Here is a 19,644-nt window from a genome sequence, read left to right as displayed (position 1 = left end):
TCCTGACTCTGCCCCTGACTTGTGGGTGACTTTAGGGAAGTTGTTTTGATTTCTCCGAACCTTAGTTTGCCCATCTGGAAAACGGGGATAAAGGCAGGACCTTCTTCCCAGGCCATTATTAGGGTAAACTGAAGCCGTGGCCTAGAGAATTATAAGCTCCTGATAAATGTTAAACTGCTACGAGTATATTATTACATGGTAATGCATCAGGTGCTTTTTTTTCCCCCTGGAGACTCCGTATGACTCAGTAATATTTACTTTTAAATTACTTTTATATTAAAACAAACACAAATATATTAAAACGGACACTAGATGGTGTGGCAAGTGGGTCTAGAGTCTGCTCTCCTCTGACGTTAGGGAAAAGTCGGGAGGTTGAAGTTTCAGACAGGGGTCCCTGAGGGCAGCTGAGCCACCAGCTTCTCCAGAAAACCGGCCCTGGGCACCCTCCTTCATTGCGAGCGAGCGTGCGTGGCTCAGGCACCCGTGTGTGCCTCTCATGGGCGGTGTCCCCGTTTGTTCCTGTACCCCCAGCACCAGCCCTGAGCTGCACGCCGCGGGCATCCGACGTCATCACTGGGACCCTCTCATTGCATTTGGCCCCACAGAATCTTGTGGCCACGTCGAGAAGACAGAAGGCAATGTGGCTCGAAGAATCGAGGAAGGTTCCCGATGATGGCCATCCTCACAGCCTCTTTGATATCTGACGTCCTTGATACCCCTAAGGAAGTGGGCAACTCCAACCATTCCAGCTCCCGGCGCCCTTGTGACCTTGGGAGAGCCCCTGTGTCCCCTTAGCATCGCTCACCGCTTAGCCCCCGGGTCCTGAGGGCATTGCGCAAGCCAGGCAGTGAGAAGGAGCTTCTGTCCGCGGGTCTGATGGAGCCCAGACCGTGGAGGGGGAGAAAAAAGCCCGGAGTTTAAAAACCTGCCGGCCCCTCTGCGCCCATCCCTCAGGTGGAAGTGATGAGTCAGGCAGGGGTGTCCTGACTCCCGGGGGACAGCCCAAACCACTGGAGGCTCTCTGGCATGGGAGGGGCTGTTTTGGAGGTTTTAGGGGGATTCTTGCCCTCCCCTTTCCCAGGGCCTCTCACCCCCAGAAATGCAGGGGCCTGGGAAGGAGACACAGCCCCGGCCAGCAGAGCCAGTGGCCAGGGAGGCGCTGGCCCGGGAGCTCTCGGGGACCAGGGTGAGTGTGAGTCACGCTGCCCCACATCTATACCTCGGGGCCCAGTAGGCACCTCACGGTGTCCCAGATTGGGCTATTTCCCGTTCCTTTTTCCACCCTGCTGGTGAACCCACGCCCCCTCTGTCTCCTGACTCACTCAATTTACCTGATTTTTTGGCCACACCCGAAGCCCCCCTGTTCCTGCCCTCAGTCATGGTCTTCCTCTGAGCTCTACCTTCAGTCCACTTCTCTCCATTGTCACTGCCTCCTCCTAGTCCTACCCCATCACATACGTCCTGGGACTTGGAACCCCCCCCCCCCCGCCACCCCAGCCTCCACTCTTGCCCCTGAAGCTCCATCATCAAGGTGCCCTTTATACTGAAAAACAGACCACGTCCCTTCCGGGTTTAACCTCGTCCCACCTCATGGAGGAACCCCTTCCGTACCCCCATGGCCCCCCAGGATCTAGCCCCCGCCTTCCTCTCTCCTTCCGCTCCTCCAGCCTCCTCCTATCAAACATCAGCCTTCTAGCTCTTTACCCAACTGAGCGCCCCCCAGCCCTTCCATCCCCATCCCCCCACCCCCACCCTCTCCATTCCCCCCCACCTGGCGCAAGGTGAAATTTCACAAGGTGAAATTGACGGGGGAAACAAAGGCAGAAGAACAATCATTAAATTTCCTTACTACCTACGCCCACTGAGTCCTTGAAACAGGCAGAGTGACCTTCCTCTAGGGACTCAGCCGCCTCGATGTTGACACTTTGCTAAGGGCAAAAGGCAATCCTAGCCCGACCCCCAGGACCCTGTACGTCTCCTTTAACATAAAAATTCCTTTGGGAACTTCCTTTATCTCTACTCCCCGGAGATGTGTGTTGGCGATCAGCCCCAGCATCTGGCCACCGATCGACATCTGCAGGGTCTCATGACTCAGGGTTTATTAGACGGTAATGAATGACCTTTTCCCGACAAGAGCTGGCTTTCCTGGCCGTCTGTCGGCTTCGAACCCTAATGTCTTTCCGGCATCAGTTTCCACAAGCACAGCACGGGGCAGGTGGTGTTAGAACCTCCATTTCTGGCCAAAGAAAGCCAAGTGCAGAGATGGTAAGTAGGCCGTCCACGTTCGCCGGGGCTGGTTCGGCCTGGTGTTTGTTTGACTCAAGAGGCCCTTCTTGCCCGAGCTGCGTGTAGGCAGGACTCCCTTTTACGTGGGCTGGGAAGGGAGACTGAGTGGTGAGTACGGTAGCTCCTGATCCCCCAGAGCTGGAGTGCGGGCAGGGGGAGAGCATGTGGGACATCGTGGGAAACAAAGGCCGAAACAAAGGCGACACGGGCTCACTGGGGGCAGATCGCATGCAGGCGTCACTCTAGGCCTGGGGACTGGGGTGCTGCAGAAAGGTGATACGCTAAGTACCCCAGAGGCATGATGCATTACGGGGAGACCAGTGCTATGGAAGACAGAGCAGGGAAGAGGGGAGGGGAGGGTTGGTGGTGATGGAGACAGAGCCTCTGGCTGTGGGAACAGGGCAGGCTGCCGGGGTGGGAGCAGCAGGTCCGAGGCCTCCTGGCAGGGGGGTGGGGGGGGGGCTTCTGCCCTGTCTGCTTGGCAAGAGTGGGGGCAGGGTGGGCTCTACTGTGGGTGTTGTTGGCACGGCTGATGTGTTCTCCTGGACAGCTTGCCCTGGACCCCAGGCCCTTGGCACGTGCACCCTAATGTCAAGGTGAATTTTTTTAAAAAAGATTTTATTTATTTATTCATTTGTTTGTTTATCAGAGAGAGAGAGAGACAGAGACAGACCACAAGCAGGGGAAGTGGCAGAGGGAGAGGGAGAAGCAGACTCCCCACTGAGCAGGGAGCCCAGGGCTTGCAGGACTCGATCCCAGGGCCTCGGGGTCATGACCTGAGCCGAAGGCAGACACTTCACTGACTGAGCCACCCAGGTGTCCCCCGAAAACATTTTAAATTACACACTCAATGTATTTCATTTTAGGTGTTTAAAAGTGCCTGACCTAGCAAACATAACCTAAGCCAAGAAGTTAAACTATTAAATATTCATAATGTGTCTCCAGGTCTCTTAAACAATTCCCAAACTGTTAGAAGCGCCATCAAATTATTTTACACCTTTCAACTGAAGCCACAAGTCCAAACTCAAGTACTGGATTTTTATATTTCATTTTGCTATCACAAGGCTCCCTTCAAATTCTTCAGTATACAAAATTTCCTCACACATTAGAATACCAAATGCAGATTGCTGTCCCATTTCACACAAAAGTGTCACCACCATGTGTTTGGCTTACTCTGTCATTTACGCACTTAGTTGCAAACCTTCCTGGGTTTGAATATGTTCCCCGTGGAGGAAAAGCCTCGCGACGCCGTGCCCCCGGGGTCGAGGCTCCTTACCCTCCAAGCTCTGAGCCTGGGATAAGGGGCCTGCAGCCCCCGCGAGGAATTGCGAGCCCCTGCTCTAGTTGCTGAGATGGGATTAAAGTCACAGCTCCCATCCCTGGTTTCATGTCACCCGTCCCACGTTTTATTTGGTCAGATTTGAGTGGATGGAATCATGCACAACGCTGGGGTTGAGAAGACCTTCCTTCACGTGACTGCGGGGTGAAGACTGTCCTTTCCCATTCATTCCGCCTGAGCGGGACCCAGCCCGACCATGCACCCGTGCGGAGCTTGACGGACTCCGCCACCGCGGACCCCAGGTTCCCCTAGACGACCTGCATTTTCAAGGGCAGACTCTCGAATTCCACGCGTTGGTGGTGTAAGAAGAAAAGCCACCCCAGAGGCGGAGAGTCAGAAAGAGTCGTGTAAGATTTTACTTGAGCAGAATGAAAAAGGCTCATACTGAGATAGTCTGCATGTCTCTGGATGATTCGCTCACTTGCGATGGCATTGCCTAACGCGGTAGCCGTAGCAGATTAACGTTCTAGCACAGACACGTCTGGAAGACTTTTGTCCCACTCTCTTACCCCGATGACCATTTGACGCTACCGTTCTGGGACGAAGGAACTTTCCCCTGGAAGTCGGAGCACCTATATCACCCTGGGCTCCCCTCGTGTTGAATGTAACAGCTGATGACTGGGATCCATTCTCATTCTTGTTTCTTTGTAGGTGATTTTTCTACCTTTCCAGGAGCTTCCAGAACCTTCTCTCTGTCCCCGGTATCCTGGAATTTCGCCATGGTGCGTGCTGGGTCATTCTTCAGTGGAAAGCTGAGCAATTTGCAGGTTATCTGAATTTGCAGCCTCGACGCTTTAATTCTAATGATTTTTTTTTGCATTATTTCTTTGATAACTTTTCTCCCTTGGACTTCCTGCTTTTCCTACTAGAACTCCGACAAGGGGGATGTTGGTTCTTCACATTCATCTTTGGTGTTATCTGTGGAGGGTCTATGGGGCTATTAAGAGCCTGTTCTCCTCTGAAGTTTGAAACCAGTTCAGAACGAGGACACAGTAGACAGGTATGTGGATATGGGGATCTTGGCTTTATTGCTGACAAGCAGCGAAAGCTGGATTTGACTTAAAACCTTAAATCAAAACCAACAAAACAACAAAGCAAAAGAGAACAAACCTTAAATCAAAAGGACTTAAGATTTCATCCAAGAATTAGGCAGACCTATCTGGCCTGTGGCAGGCAGGGCTGGCCCGGCGGCCTCCCCGGCAGAGGGTGGGTTACAAGGTGGGGCAGAAGGCAGCTCAGCGAGGCGGGCTTGTCTGCTGGGCAGGAGTGAGGGGCTGCGGGGGAGGCCCAGAGACTTCCCCTGATGAGAAATATCTGCGGAAACATGAGACCAGGGAAAAAAGTCTCCCAACTGAGTTGTTTTCTCATTAACATTATTTTTCTGTCTCTTTGTCCTTTTGGTCGCTCTCTCCCTGTCTTTTTCCTGGAAGCCTTCCTAAAATTTATCTTCCGAAGCTCCTATTAATTTTTTGACTTCAGCAATATTATTATCATTAAAAAATTTTTTTTTCAAAAAGATTTTTCTTGCTTTCTGAACAAGTATCTAGAATAGAATCTACCGGAAATTCTGTTAATCCACAACATGGATTCAGGAAACCCAAGAGGGAAATAGATGAAGGCTGTGAGAAAGCAGCTCGCTCAAGGGGAAGCCCAAATGATTCCTACGTAGATGAGGGAGTGTCCAAGCCCACTCTTTTTTTTTTTTTAAATATTTTATTTATTTATTTGACAGAGAGAGAGACAGCCAGCGAGAGAGGGAACACAAGCTGGGGGAGTGGGAGAGGAAGATGCAGGCTCCCAGCGGAGGAGCCTGATGTGGGGCTCGAACCCAGAACGCTGGGATCACGCCCTGAGCTGAAGGCAGACACTTAACGACTGAGCCACCCAGGCGCCCGAGCCACCCAGGTGCCCCAATTTCTTAAGATTCTCTGGGGCCAGAAATATGGGCAGGGCGAGACCAGGTGGCCCATGTCGTATTGGCTAGGGTTACACACTTGGCTGTTGCCTGGGCAGGGCTGGAAGCTCCCAGAAGGATTTGTTCACACGTCCTTGAGCCTCCGCGCTTGCCTATGCCGTCTCTCTCTGTCTCTCAATCTCCCTATCTTGTCTTACTTCCCCACCCCCAGCCCAACACGGGCCTCTCTCTCTCTCTCTAGCAGGGTAGCTGGACTTCCTTAGAGCATGGTGGGTGGCATCCAAGACTGAAAACTGAACCTTCCAGGTCTCTGAAGATTGGGCCCAGAACTGGCTGAGTGTCCCTTCTAGCACTTTCTCTAGGCCATGCCAAGTCACGCAGTTCGCTCAGATTCAAGGGGAGGGGAAATAGACTCTAGGTCTGGATGGGTGGTGTGACTTGCCCATACAGCCGGGGAAGAAGCTGATGGCCACCATCTTTGGCGACCGTCGCACACGGCAAGCGAACCATTTTGGCTGCCTGTGGAGAGTAGAATTGGTTTGGGGGAACCGGACGGAGGAGGGAAAGTAGGAGGGGCAATTGGGGAAGATGGCGTATCATGAACTCAGGAATACATCTAACCTAATTTTCTGTGCCTGAGGCACAAAACAAAACAAAAGAAAAAAAATCCCAAACCAAAACCAACCAAATAAAACAGGATTCCATAACCCAACTCTGAAAAACCCAACCAAAAAGTGACAAGACCATATGAAACCTTCAGGAAGAGTCCAAGCGTACGTCAACTTTTGGTAAAGTTAAGATGCTGACTTTCAAACAGGGAGAAAGAGAAGGGGGCAGTGGACATCTCTCGTGTCCCCGCCCTCTCTCCCCAGGAGGGTGGGGGATGGGGGTTGAACCCCGAAACTTGGAATCAGTTCCTTTGAGGTGCGTGGCCAGGAGAAACCGCCCACCCCCAGATGGCAGTCAGCCAACCTTGGCCTGCAGTAGGTAATCCCCTTGCTAAGCTCTTACCTGAATCTTGGAGATAAAACCACATCCCGGCCGAGACTGGGGTCTGCCAGCAGTTTTCCAGGCTCTGAGCAGCGCCCGTTAGTGGACCGGAAAACTCTCTTCAGCTGGTCATGAACGAGGGCGCAGGGAGCAAGGTTATGTTGATTGACAAAACTCCCAGGTCAATCATGTGTGTGAGAGCCCATTCCTTCACTCGCTCACTCCTTCAATAAATGCTTGTTGAGCACCTACTGTGTGCCAGGTGCCGGCGATTCAGAAGAAAGCAAAACACACAAATTGTGTGTGTCCCTTACAGAGGGATACGGTCAAAGACACAAAGCAGGGCCACCTGGGGGCTCAGTGGGTTAAGCGTCTGCCTTTGGCTCAGGTCATGATCCCAGGGTCCTGGGATCGAGTCCTGCATCGGGCTCCCTGCTCAGCGAGAAGTCTGCTTCTCTTTCCCTCTGCCGCTCCCTCTGCCCCGGCTCTCTCTCTTTCTCTCTCTCTGTCAAATAAATGGATAAAATCTTAAAAAAATAAAAAAAGACACAAAGCAGCCACCACGGCCTTCCTTGGTGGCTTCGCAGGAATGGCAGGACACTATTGCGTGTGGCCACGCTGTGTGTGTGTCAGAAAGCTGCCACCAGAACGCACAGGCCTCTGATTCCCTTTTCAGCACAAAGGCTTCGTTGAACAGGAGGGAATCGGCCCTTGGCCAGGGGCCTGTTGGGCGAGGGTCAGACATCAGGGACAAGACTTGTTTTCTCTCCAGCTACGTGAGCTCGAGTGTCCGTGGTGGCCACTCCTGGTCTCCAGCACCTGCCACCTGGTCTTCCTCACAGCACTGTGAAGGCCCCTCTCCAATGGTCTGACTTTCCCCCTTTCCCCTGTTTTGCTTCTTGCCCCCCGGGGGAGGTCGCTTCATCTTCCCCAGCGAGGGCCCATTCCCTCCCCGCGGGGGCTGCGTCCGGACAGTTACGCGTGGATCCCTTAGCGCAGCGGCTGGCATGAGGACCAAGGCTCGTGTTCCCAGGGCCACGGGAGGGGCTTGGTGAAGTCGGATCCCTGTGCCCAGGGAGGGCTGCCTTCTGCCACCTCCTGCCTCCTCGCCTTGTGCTCCTGGTCCTTGAGGGACTTTATTCCCAGGAGAGCGACGCGACCCGGCCCAGAGCTGGGGAGCCTGGCTGCTGAGCGTACACGTTGGGCAAGAGCAGAGAACCGGCCCCTCTGATCCCTGCCGGGGATATTTGGAGACACCAGCAATTCTGGGAAATCCAGGGACAGGGAGTGAAAGGGGGGAGGGGCAGAGGGGAAACTGTGAACTGCACCCCAGCCCCTCCTGGCCTGGACCCCTCCTAATGGGGCAGTGAAGAGCAAGGTGGTCGGCGTGTGGGGGTGAAGGGGGGACAGGCCAGGAGACCCCTTTCTTTGGGAAGAACAGGGACAGTTGTGTCCCCCGCCCCCGCCAAGCTCTGCCCGAGTCCCAACCCCAGTTCTATCTCTATTTACTGTCCAAAGTCCTGGGAGCGGGAGATGCCAGGTTAGAACCACTTGGACGAGGGGACACACGGGCTCAGGGGCCTCGCCTGGACCAGCCCCTCCTGGTACCACCCGCTCCACTTCTGGTTCTAGGCGCTCCTCGCCCTGGGGCCGGGGCTGCCCGCAGGACCTGGGAGTCAGCCCTCCATACCTTTTGTAGGTAACCAAGGTTGGGGAGGTAGGTGGGGCTGGGGATATTCGATACTGAGGAGACCCTCGTTCAGGGACAGTGGGGGCCGGATGGAGGAGGGGGTGGTTTGGTCCATGAGAGTGTGGAAGGAAGGCTCCTGGCCACGTCAAGGCACGAGCAATCTCCTGAGAAGGGACAGGACCCAGCTGTATTTCAGTCCCAAACTCACCTCCAACCTTAGACCCAACCCAAGCGGCAGCCTTGACCTGCTCCCACCCTACATCCAACCGGGTCATTGGCTTCTGCCCGAGGTAGCATTTGAGCCCAAGCCCCGAGCTCAGCCCCAGCCCTAAGAGGAGCCTCAGTCCAACCCAGCCCAGGCCTGGAGCCGGCATGGCCAAGGATTTTCAGGACATCCAGCAGCTGGACTCCGAGGACAATGACCACGAGCTGGGTGGAGGTGAGGGCCCGGGCCCTCGTGGGCACAACCCCAGGAGAGGAGACCGGTTCTGTGTAGGTGAGTGTTCAGTTTCGGGGGCTTCACTCCCCCTCCGTCTAGCCGCTGCTGGCTCTCTGTCTCTCTGCAGTCACATTCACCTGAGACCAGGGACCGGGCTTCTCTAGGGTGTAGGATGCCCTTCTCCTCTGCTTGTCCCCTGACCTCACCTTTCTCTCTACCCCCAGGGACCTCAGGGAAGGGTGTTTGCCCTGAGGATGAGGGAATAACTGGAAACTGGAGATGGCTTTGTCCCCCTTCCTCCCAACCTGAGAGGTGTGCACGTGCGTGTGTGCACGTGTGTGCCGTGTGTGAGCGCGTCTGCGTGTGCGAGGAAGCACATGCAGCCAGGAGAGTGTGTACGTGGGGGGGATGGGGGATGGACACAGAGACATCCTGGGAGACCCCTGCTCCCCTAAGCGCCCTGCCAAGATCCTTCTCTAGGACCTCCTGATGGAAGCCCCAAGTGTCTGGGAAATGTTTTCAGGCAAGAGAGAGCTGAGCCGAAGGGCAGGAGCCAGGAGCTGGGGAGGGTGTCTGGTGATGGGGTGAAGCTCCATGGAGACAGGAGGGTTGGGGGGCTCAGAGCTCAGGGAGGGGGCTGGTTAGCTGGGTTGGGGGGGCCCTCATTCCCGAAGCTGGCAGACAGCAGGAGGGCTGGTGCTGTTGCAGGGGAGGGTGGGCGTCGATCAGGGGAAGGGCAGCAGGAGGGACAGACGTGCCCACCCACGGCTTCTCCCTTCCCGGGGAGTGGGGGGCGTGGTCAAGGGCCACGTGAATCACTCCCTGTGCGTCCTCAGTGTCCCTGTGACGCCCGGTATGGAGTGAACAATCGGGATGATTCTGGATATCGTCGGATCTTCTGAGGGCGAGAGGATTCACAGTTTAAGCAGGAGGCTTGGACAGAGTCGAGAGGTTTTGGGTTTCACAGAGGGGGGAGCTCACCCCGAAAGACCTGACGGACAGCGAGGGAGGAGACTGAGGCATGCAGCTTTCTGCTGCTTCCTGTGAGCTGATGACGAGCACCTGCTTTTCCAGGACCAGCTTCCCCTCTTCCCAGCGCTCTAGAAGCCTATAGTTTTCAGCCAGTTTGGAAATGTTTCGGCCACTGTTTCCTCAAACCCCTTTTTCTGTCCCCCTCCCTGCTCCCTTCTCCTTCAACGACTGTAATTATGCATGTATTCATGCCCCCCCCCCCCCCCGCAGTTCACTGATGCTCTCTGCATTTTTTAAATTCTTTTCTCTTTCAGTGTTTCTTTTTATGTAGTTATTATTACTGTGTCTCCAAGTTCACTAATCTTTATTGACCTCTAATCTTCTACTAATTCTCCCCAGTGTATTTTCCATTTCATACAATGTAGTTTTCACGCCTTGGAGTTCAACTTGGGGCTTTTAAGTATTTTCCTTGACGTGTACTTACGTTTTTGAACAGAATACAGTTACAATATCTGTTGTAATGTCCTCTGTCTGCTAATTCTAACACCTGTGTCCGTTCTGGGTCAGTTTTGATACATTTATTAACCTCTTCATTACGAGCTGTGTTTTCCTGTCTCTTCGCATGCCTGGTAATCTTTGATTGCGGGCTAGACATTGTGAATTTTACCATGGCATGTGCTGGATGTATTTTGTACTCCTCTAAATATCCTTCAGCTTTGCTCTGGGCGCAGATAAGCAATATGGAGTCAATTTGATCCTTTCAGGTTTTAATTTTACGATTTTTTAAAGAAAATCTGTTACTTTTTTTTTTTTAAAGATTTTATTTATTTATTTGAAAGAGATAGAGACAGCCAGTGAGAGAGGGAACACAAGCAGGGGGAGTGGGAGAAGAAGAAGCAGGCTCATAGTGGAGGAGCCTGATGTGGGGCTCGATCCCATAACGCCGGGATCACGCCCTGAGCCGAAGGCAGACGCTTAACCGCTGTGCCACCCAGGCGCCCCACTTTTTTTTTTTTTTAAGTTTACTTAGCTTTTTTAGTAATCTACACACCCAACCTGGGGCTTGAACTCATGACCCCGAGATCAAGAGTCACACGCTCTTCTGACTGAGCCAGCCAGGCACCCCTGCTTTTATGATTCATGAGGCGGGTCTGGAGCACCCCTGTAGCACCGTTCCCGGACCTGAATGAGTGACAGGCACTGTTCCCCAGGGCTTCCAGGTGGGTTTTGTCCTGGCCCGGGGTAGTTTCCCTGACATGCACGTGTTGGTCAGGGCTCAGCAGGTTGCTCGAGGGGGAGCCCTCTGCAGACCTCCAGGATTCTGTGGGCAGCTCTCTCCTGACACCCTGTTTCTGTGACCTCTGCCACCTCGGTCACCCCAGATTCTCAGTTCCATTTCCTCATCTTGGGGAGTCTGCTGGGCTCTGCTTGGATTTCCCTCCCTGCCGCCTGGCTGGAAACTTTCCCCTAGCAGCAGCTGGGGGGCCATGGGGCTCATCTTGTTGTTCCCCGTCTCTCAGGGATCCTTGCCCTTTATTGCCCGAGGTTCAGGGGTCTTGAAAAAGGTGGCCTCTCATAGTTGTCTGTTCTGTGTGGGTTGTTTCCGGCGGGGAGGGTGAATCTAGCTCCCATCTTTCCATGTCTGGCAGACCCTTTTACCTTCGAACTTGCGTGGGCAGCATTTTTACATCTTATTTCATTTTGTTCTCAGAACAATCCAATCAGGTCGCTACTCTTCTTACCCATTAAAAAAAATTGTGATAAGAATACTCAGTATGAGTTCTGCCCTCTTCACCAGCGTCTCCGTGCGCCAGAGCACGTGGCTAGCGACGAGTCGGGCATAAGGATGGCCCGCAGATGCCTGGAACTTACTCGTCTTGCATAACTGAAACTTTAGACCCATTGAACAGCAACTACCGTTTCCCCAGACCCCAGAACCACCCCTCTACTCTTGAGGTCTATGAGTCTAGAAGTGGATATGAGAAAATTTGAGGCACCAAGGGTGTAGTGACTTGTCCGTGATGTCAGAGCTGGCTGGTGGCATGGCGGCACTCAGCCACAGGCAGTCTGACGTCGGCTTGGAGGTGCAGGCACAGATCGTGGGCCAGCCCACAACCGGGGCTTATGGATCATAGGTCAGTTTGGGAAGCAGGACAGAGGCAGTGGACACAGGTGGAGAGAGCAGTCGGACTCAGCCATGGGGTAGGCTGGGTGGGGAAGACGGTGATCGGGGAGAACTTCTGGATGACAGACGCCTAGGGGATGGGGAGGGCGTGAGGGGAATGGCATGCACAGGGGAGGCTGTGCTCAGAGAGGGGTGCGGGCAGGGGAGGTGTCAGAGAAATGGCGTCTCTGAGTCAACGTGGGGTCCTCAGTGTGTCTGTAGGGGAGGAAGGTGACAGTCATTGGTGTGAAGGTCTCAGGGGTTCTGGGTGGGCACTCACAGGGAGTGTCCACTTCTGGATGGCGGCAGGAGGTGGACTTGGGGGGAAGGCTCCGGGCCCCTGACTGACCACCCAGGGTTCCGACGTGCCTGGGCGTCATGGCAGTGAGGACAGAGCAAGGTGGGGTCTGAGCCCGAGAGAAAGTGTCTTGTTGGCAGGCGGGTGGTGCAGAAGCGGGTGTGTGAGTGTGTGTGTGAGAACATGTGCGTCCGCGTGTGAGAAGACGTGTGAATGTGCACCCCAGTGAGTGTGTGCACAGCACCGAGTGTGACAGAGGAATGAGAGAAGTGTGCACCTGTGTGTGGGGGTCGGGGTTCCGTGTGGCCGAGGGCACGGAGAGGCTTCTGTGAGGTGGCTGAGGCTAGAGGGGAGACTCGGTGGTCTTGGGGGCCCCCGGGCGGAGGGAAATGCTGGAGGAGGCAGGCCGGGTTGGGGGGGAGGGCAGACGGGGAGCGGCTGCTGGGGAATGACGGGCACGCGCGGAAGGACTGGCGGGCTTGCGGTTGCGGTTGCGGTCTGGGACTCTTCCAAGGGGCGCGCGTGGACTGCAAGAGGAACGCAGGGCCTGGCCTCCGGGCCCCCAGGTCGGAGAGCGGGGCACACAGACGATGCGACTATCGTGGGCCGTGGGCTTTGTGCTGCACGCACCTGTGCCGGCGTGTGTGCGTGTCTGCCTGTGTTCACGGGTGGCAAGTGTGCAAAGGCACGTGTGTAGTGCCTGACCCCCGGGGTCAAAGCCCAGCGACTCCCTCCGCAACTGACTCCCATCTACGTTCCCCCCATCCACCCGGGCTGTGCTTCCTCGGACGTCCGTTCCCCTGGATGCTTCCATATATCCACTCTCTGGGTCCCCCGCTGCCCAGGCCCCTCCTTCTGACACCCCTTCTTCAGCAGGGACAGGGACGCCTCTGCGCCCGCCCCTTCTGCTGCAGCGTGTCTGCTCCACGTTCCGCCTCAGTCTGCTGGTCCTGGGCTTCCATGTCCTGCTGCTGGTGGCCGCCGGCGTGATTGGGACCCAAAGTGAGGGTCGCAGGGGCCAGCGGGGGGAGGGGCGGTTGGAGGGGGCGAGCCGGGGCCATGAGGGCTCGGAGAGCTCAGAGAGGGGGCAGTAAGGGGCAGCGCTGGGACAGCTGTGGGGTGGTGATGGGGACGGGGCAGGGACGTGGACAGGCTGGGGCTGTCAGGCGGGGCACAGTCCTCCCCATTTTGTCCTGTTCTGTCTCCTGACAGGAGCACAGCTGCAAGAGGAGCTGCGGATCCTAAAGGAAAACTTCAGCCACTTCTCTGACGGCGTCCTGTCGGAGATCGGCACTCTCCTCTCCCATGGTGCGTGCGCGCTTCGGTGCGTCAGGGGCTGCGGCTTATCCGCGCACGCGTGCGTGGGTTTGCTGGGCTCCATGCTGGACGCCCGGTTCCGGGTCTGCAGGAGGGGCATGTTTCGCATACTGGGGGTAGGAAACCCAGCCCGAGAAGCTGGTCAAGGCTTCCAGGGACCCTGAAGGTTGAACAGGCAGGTGAAGACGATGGGGGTGCATGCCAGATAGAGGGAACAGAATCTGCAAAGCCAGGAGGTAAGGAAGACCACCGTCCATTTTGGGAGTGTGACCCCTTGCAGTATGGCAGGGGCTAAATGGTGAGGGCTGGGCAGAGGGGCGGGTAGGGGCCGGTGCCGCAGGCAGGCAGGCGTGCTAATGAAGTGAGGTTCTGCTGAGAACATGGGGACCTGCTGAAGGGCTTGAAGCAGGAGAGAAGCCAGCGAGGGTTTGTGCCTTAGAAAGGCGCTGTGTGGACCGGGGAGGAGTCAAGGAGGCTAGGGGCAGAGGGAATAGTGGCCTCCACTGGTGCTCGGGTGGGCGAGGATGGAGGGACCTTAAGGAGGCAGAAGGGACGGAGAAAGGTCGAGCCTTCCTCTTTCTCAGGGGGAAGTGCCAATCATCAGCTGACGTCTCTGGAAGCCAAGCTGGAGAAACAGCAGAGTGATCTGAAAGCAGGTCAGAGACACTCCCCCCACCCCGCCCAGAGTGTGTGCGTGTTGCGTGACCGCAGCGTGGGGTGGGGTCCCGGCAGGCAGGAACCCGCAAAGCCCACATGCCGCCCGCATGCCGTTCCCTAGATCACGCCGCCTTGCTCCTGCATTTGAAGCACTTCCCCATGGACCTGCGCATCCTCACCTGTCAGATGGCCTTCTTCCAGAGCAACGGTAGGCACGGGGGTGGGGGTGGGGCAGCCCCAGCGTGCCCGCGTCCCCGCGGGAGCTCACCTCCCCACGCCCCCATCTGCGGCCCCGCAGGCACACAGTGCTGCCCCGTCAACTGGCTGGAGTTCGAGGGCAGCTGCTACTGGTTCTCCCGCTCTGGGAAGACCTGGGCTGAGGCCGACAGGTACTGCCAGCTGGAGAACGCGCACCTGGTGGTCATCAACTCCAGAGAGGAGCAGGTGAGACCGCGCCCCTCCCGGGGTGCAGGTGGGAGCCTGGGTCCGGCTGCTGTATTATTAGCTTCTAACCAAAGCAGGAGTCCAGAGGCAGACGTCTGGCAGAGCCCGGGGAAGTTCGTGGTGAAGCAGCCAGTGATTCTAAGGGGCGGGACATTATAACAGCCAGGAGCTGGGGCAAAGCGGCAGGAGCCAGGTGGGCAGGGGATGAGCCGCAGGTGGGGAGACAGAATTCCAGACAGAAGGAGCTAAAGGGCCATGGGCTTGGGTGGGGGGCACAGTGTGGATGCACAGTCCCTTCTTGCTGGAGATGGGAGGAGTGGTCACTGGGTGAAAGGGACAGAGTGGGCAGGATTCCCAGGGACGCGTGACCCGTGGATTACTGGGTCCCTCCGAAGTGTTCCAGGTGTCCCCTGCCCATTGCCACCACTGCCCACAACCCCAAACACCAGAGTTCACAGGGGACAGCCAAGCCATGAGGACAGCTGGGGCATTTTTTCAAAAAGGAGGATGTGACATAACAGTCACCGAGTCCTTGCTCTGTGCCACGCACTTTCATAGATCCATCTGTGGTCCTCGCCACCTCATGGGGCAGGCACTCTTATCTCCTTCGAGGGAGGGAGAGATGAGGGAACTAGGAAACGGGGTGTGTGTGTGTGTGTGTGAAGTTACTTGCCGGTAATGCAGGATGGAGCCAGAATTCAGATTTGCTGGCCTCCTTAGCAAGCGTTTTCAACTAGTCCATGTTGCCAGAATATATTTATTGAATATATATATCAAACATAGGAACATATATTTGATACATAAATTATACATATATAAATAGAGAATTTCTCCTACAGATTGTGAATACGTGTTTTCGATTTTTAAAAAACCGAGTAAGAATCTTCTCTTCTTTTAATAGATGTGTATGTCATTTACATTTGTTTTTAACAGACATGCTTAATCTCAAGCCTGTCTTTTTTTTCTGCCGATATTCTTCTTTTGTTTTCTCACATTTGCTGTGTGAGATGTATTCTTTTTGTTTTCTCCCCTACGGTACTCTGAACTCGACGTAGCTTATTTTTGGCTAGCCTCGTGATTAGTTTGACCATTTGAAACGATGGGCTGAAATTTATCGGCTTCAGAAACATCAAGGAGTTCATATAACTTTCCGTGTGGAAGACGAGGAAACCAGTCCACTTATATTCTTCACATGCCTCCTCTTTTTTGGTTGTGAGTGGGCTCCAGGCCCAATATGGGGCTGGAACTCACGACGCTGAGGTAGGTCAAGAGTGGCATATTCTAGCGAAGGAGCCAGCCAGGCGCCCCGCCTTCTTTTTCAGAAACCGAGATACAATCGACATTTAACGTGATGTGAATTTGAGGCGCACGATGTGTTGGTTTGATGCATGAACGTGTTGCGAGAATCGGTCCAGTAGCGTCAGCTGGCACCTGCAGCCCGTCGCACAATTCTCACTTTTTTGCGCGGAGAGCAATGAAGGTCTAGTCTCTTAGCAACTTCGAAGTTTATAATGCCTCCTCCTTTTCTCTCCGAGATTCCGTAAGCGTTTTGCCTGAATCGCTGGAGTCTTTTCTGTCTCTGAATCTCATTAGCCTCGCCCAGGTATATCTCGGTGTTGCCCCTTCTCTCTGTAATGTTCCCCCAGGGCCAGGACCATCTTCCGAATTCATAAACTTAGGTTTCCTAAATTCTTAAATATGACTTGAAATATTTGAATATGTTTTTCTTGTGCATTCTCCTTCTTTCTCTGGAATTGGTCATCCAGACGTCGCTCTGCTGTCTGCTGTCCACAGTCCCCACCCTGTCCTTCTGTCTTTCTCTTTCCCTCTGTGTTGCGGTCCTGTCCTCAAGGCCATCCTTCGTGCCCAAGCTTGGCTTTCTGCTAAGTTCCTGGGCTTTTCCCCATGGCTCAAATCTTTCCCTTGGGTTTCTCCTCTTCACTTATCATTGTGTTCTCTTTCTTCTTGGATGTCTTCTTTGGTATTTTATGTCATTCGTCTCCTCTTTAATTTTGCATAAATTCCATGACCATCCCCCCCCCCGCCATGTTTATGAATGGGCGCAATTCTTTCTCACCTGTTATTTACCCAGGAATAGGGGAGATGAATTCTCCTGGACCATCTCCGATCCCCTGATGCTATTTGATTCCTCCCCTCAGTTTTCAACAGAGAGGCCTGGATATCGGTGATTTGTATTTTGTTCCGTTGTTCAGCTTCCGGTGGCGGTGGGAAGAGGGGGCAGGGGCAGCAGGTGGCAGCAAACAGAATATCTGGTCTCCGGCACGTTCCCCCCAGCTCTGTTGACTCCTCTGAATTTGTGGGGCAGGCCCACCAGCTGCTGAGGGTCGCTCCTCTTGCACGGAACACAGTCCTGTTGGCAGGGTTCTAGAATTCAGGGATGCTGCCCCCACCTGTGCCCAGGTGAGGTTGTCTGCAATTGTGATCAGGGCTCTAGGAAGTGAACGGAATTGGGAATTTTCCCTCCAAACGGGGCTGCAGACCCTCCCCACGCTGTCCAAGGGAAGGGCTAGGCATGGATGTCAGTGGAGCCATCCGTCCATCCCCTCTATATCCTCCCACTGCTACCCTCTCAAACCATGCGGCTTAAGTCCCTCCTGTAAGAGAAAGCCACAGGGGGGTCTGTTGTCTCAGGGATGTGCAAGAGTCCTGGGGAGCTGTCTCAGAGACCACCTCCTCCCCGGCTCCTGCCCTCACACATTTCCAGCAGATTGTGGACCCCATGTAGCCAAGTTATAATGAGGCTCTGGGCAGTGGGTCCAAGCTTGGAAGCCCCAGCCTGGAAAACTCCAGAAACCACAACTACACAGAGAGGCAGGAACAGGGACACATGCCCTTGAGAGGCAAATGAAACCAAGATCTGTAATGGATCCGTAATGGGTGTTGGGGTCCATGGGGGCAGCAGGGGCTGGAGTCAGGATTCTAAGAGTTTGAGGTCGTGGGCAGAAGACAGCAGAGGAAGAGAGTTGGGGTAGCAGCTGTGAGCTGGGAATGAGGTGGGGCGTTGGGCCAGGGGGCAGCGGCCACAAGCTGGAATTCCTGGGCTCTACCAGCTACCTCGAGTTCCTTAATCTCCCGTGTGAGTCACCAGGGTGCCCGGTTTAGAGAGCCTCTGAAGCATCAAATAAGGTAACCTTTGGGAAGCACTTAGCACAAGGTGTAGCCCCGCAAAGTTCCTCCCAACAGTAGCTCCAGTTCCAGAAGAAAATACGAGAATAGTTGTGTTGGGAGCTGACATTTCAGCCTGGGGACAGAGGGAGCCGGACAAGACAGAGGCAGCCGCAGCTCCTGTCTGCTCAGAGGTTCAAAGGACTAGAACCTCCCTTCCCACCTGTTTTCCAGAAGTTCATCGTCCAGCACACAAACCCGTATGATGCCTGGATAGGTCTCACGGACAGCGAGGGCGCCTGGAAATGGGTGGACGGCACAGACTATCATCAGAGCTACAAGTAAGTGGCCCCCCCTCTGACTCGTTGGCTTGGCCTGGGGCCAGCCCCCTGGTCTTTCGCCCCTACACACTCCCATCCTTCCCTTGGGGACCAAAGCCCCGGCCCTCTCCCTCCGGTTGCTGCGCCCGCTCCCTGAACCCTACCCTCCTCGGCTGTGCTTTTCTGAGGTGCGGGTGCGGCTTGCAGGGGTAGGGGCCGGAGCTTGAGTGCCATCCTGCCTTCCTAGGAACTGGGCGGCCACTCAGCCAGATGACTGGCAGGGGCACGAGGTGGGTGGAGGCGAAGACTGTGCGGAAGTCCGGGCCAACGGCCGCTGGAACGACAATCTCTGCGAACAGGTGCAGCGCTGGGTGTGCGAGATGAGGAGGAACGGCACGGCTTAGGAGCCCGCCCCCTGCCCCGCCCCCAGCTCTCCGCAAGGGGGGGATTTCGAAGAAAGGAAAAATGGAGGGGGTGCTGAAAGCATCACAGACCCCCGGAGACACTGAGGTCCCGCCTTCTTCAGCAAGGCACTGTCATGATTATGATTTTCAGCCGCTCCGTGGAGTAGGGAAAGAAGACGCGAGTACTTGAAATTGCGTGGACTGGTCGTTTGGAAGTGGGAGGTGTGGGGAGCAGAGAAGAGGGGGCGTCCAGAGGAGACAGACTCAGCCCTAGACAGCTGCTCCTTGAGACCCCATCCCAAGGAGCAGGGGTCAAGGAGGGGAGGGGAGCTTGGACTAGAGATGCTCAGCTGGAGGCAGGAGGTGGGGGCCGGAGGGGCTGCCTGGGGAAGCGGCTCCCCCCACCCCCATGGGATCTCCCGCAGAAGAGGTTCCAGGGAACAGTGGGGCTCCCCCAACTCCAGGAGCTGTGGCCTGGCCCACGGGGACTGCAGAATATGCTCGATAAGGGAAGGGGGGTCGGTAAGACGCTGTGTGGTATCTGCAGTGGGACCACCTCTCTGGACCCCTAAGAGATCTAGACCTTTCTCCAGCACAAGTGCCACCAGCTGCCTCTGCTGTGGCTAAGCGTCACCTTCCAAAATCATTCTGAAGCCGATATTAAGAGGTCCTTTAAGCAATTAGAGTTGTGTTATTTCTACTGCGAAAGTAATATATACTATTAGAAAAAAATGCTTCTCTCGCACACACACACACACACACACACACACACACACACACACATACACAGGGATGCTGCTCACGGCTCCCACGGCTCCCACGGTTAACTATTTCGTGGCCATTGGGTTAGTCAGGGCTCTCCAAAGAACCAGTAGGCTGAGTATGTCTGTGTATGTGTGATTTATTAAAGAGATGTATTACAAGGAATTGGCTCATGCGGTTACGGAGGGTGGCAAGTCCCAGATTCTGCGGGTGCGCGGGTGAGCTGGAGATCCCAGAGAGCCAGTGACCCCAATTACAGTCTGAGTCCAAAGCCTGAGACCCGGGAGAGCCGATGGTGTGAAAGCAGCAAGCTCAAGACCTGGAAAGAGCGGGTGTTTCCATCGCAGCCTGAGCCAGGAAGGAAGCCCGTGTCCCAGCGTGAAGGGGTGAGGCGGGAAGGACTCTCTCTTACTCCCGGAGGGTCAGTCTTGTTCCCATCAGAGCTTTAGCCAACAGACTCGACCCACCCCACCTGCTCTACCGGTTCCAAAGCTCATCTCATCCCCAAACACCCCCCGCCC

At 55.1% G+C, this 19,644-nt stretch overlaps 1 protein-coding gene across 6 annotated transcripts; it reads left to right on the top strand.

The window, feature by feature from the left end:
- Positions 1-8,060: 8,060 nt before the first annotated feature.
- On the top strand, positions 8,061-19,288 carry ASGR2 (asialoglycoprotein receptor 2). 6 transcript variants are annotated; one of them, XM_087867528.1, is made up of 9 exons: positions 8,061-8,225; positions 8,515-8,716; positions 12,967-13,095; positions 13,306-13,401; positions 13,995-14,066; positions 14,189-14,275; positions 14,366-14,511; positions 17,872-17,978; positions 18,317-19,288. In XM_087867528.1, exons 2-9 carry the CDS (start codon positions 8,593-8,595, stop codon positions 18,339-18,341), a joined length of 786 nt encoding a protein of 261 aa, XP_087723654.1. In that variant the 5' UTR covers positions 8,061-8,225; positions 8,515-8,592; the 3' UTR covers positions 18,342-19,288. The 6 variants fall into 6 exon arrangements, with proteins under 6 accessions (XP_087723654.1, XP_087723652.1, XP_087723649.1 ...); XM_087867526.1 differs by having other exon boundaries at positions 8,063-8,225; positions 12,970-13,095; positions 18,205-19,288; XM_087867523.1 differs by having other exon boundaries at positions 8,063-8,225; positions 18,205-19,288.
- The last annotated feature ends 356 nt before the right edge of the window (positions 19,289-19,644 follow it).

This window comes from Ursus americanus, chromosome 14, assembly GCF_024610735.1.
Source record: "Ursus americanus isolate L20-20 chromosome 14, mUrsAme1.1.p, whole genome shotgun sequence".
In the NCBI taxonomy this organism is placed as follows: Eukaryota; Metazoa; Chordata; class Mammalia; order Carnivora; family Ursidae; genus Ursus; species Ursus americanus.
The sequence above is the reverse complement of the archived record's forward strand: the minus strand, read 5'-3'. Positions and strand labels throughout refer to the sequence as shown.

Bases quoted from the DNA above. Each gene is read 5' to 3' on its own strand.
- ASGR2 (XM_087867523.1), top strand. From the start codon at position 8,593: ATGGCCAAGGATTTTCAGGACATCCAGCAGCTGGACTCCGAGGACAAT. The intron at 13,096-13,305 runs GTGAGGGTCGCA...GTCTCCTGACAG, and splicing joins CGGCGTGATTGGGACCCAAA to GAGCACAGCTGCAAGAGGAG. The intron at 17,979-18,204 runs GTAAGTGGCCCC...CTGCCTTCCTAG, and splicing joins GACTATCATCAGAGCTACAA to GAACTGGGCGGCCACTCAGC.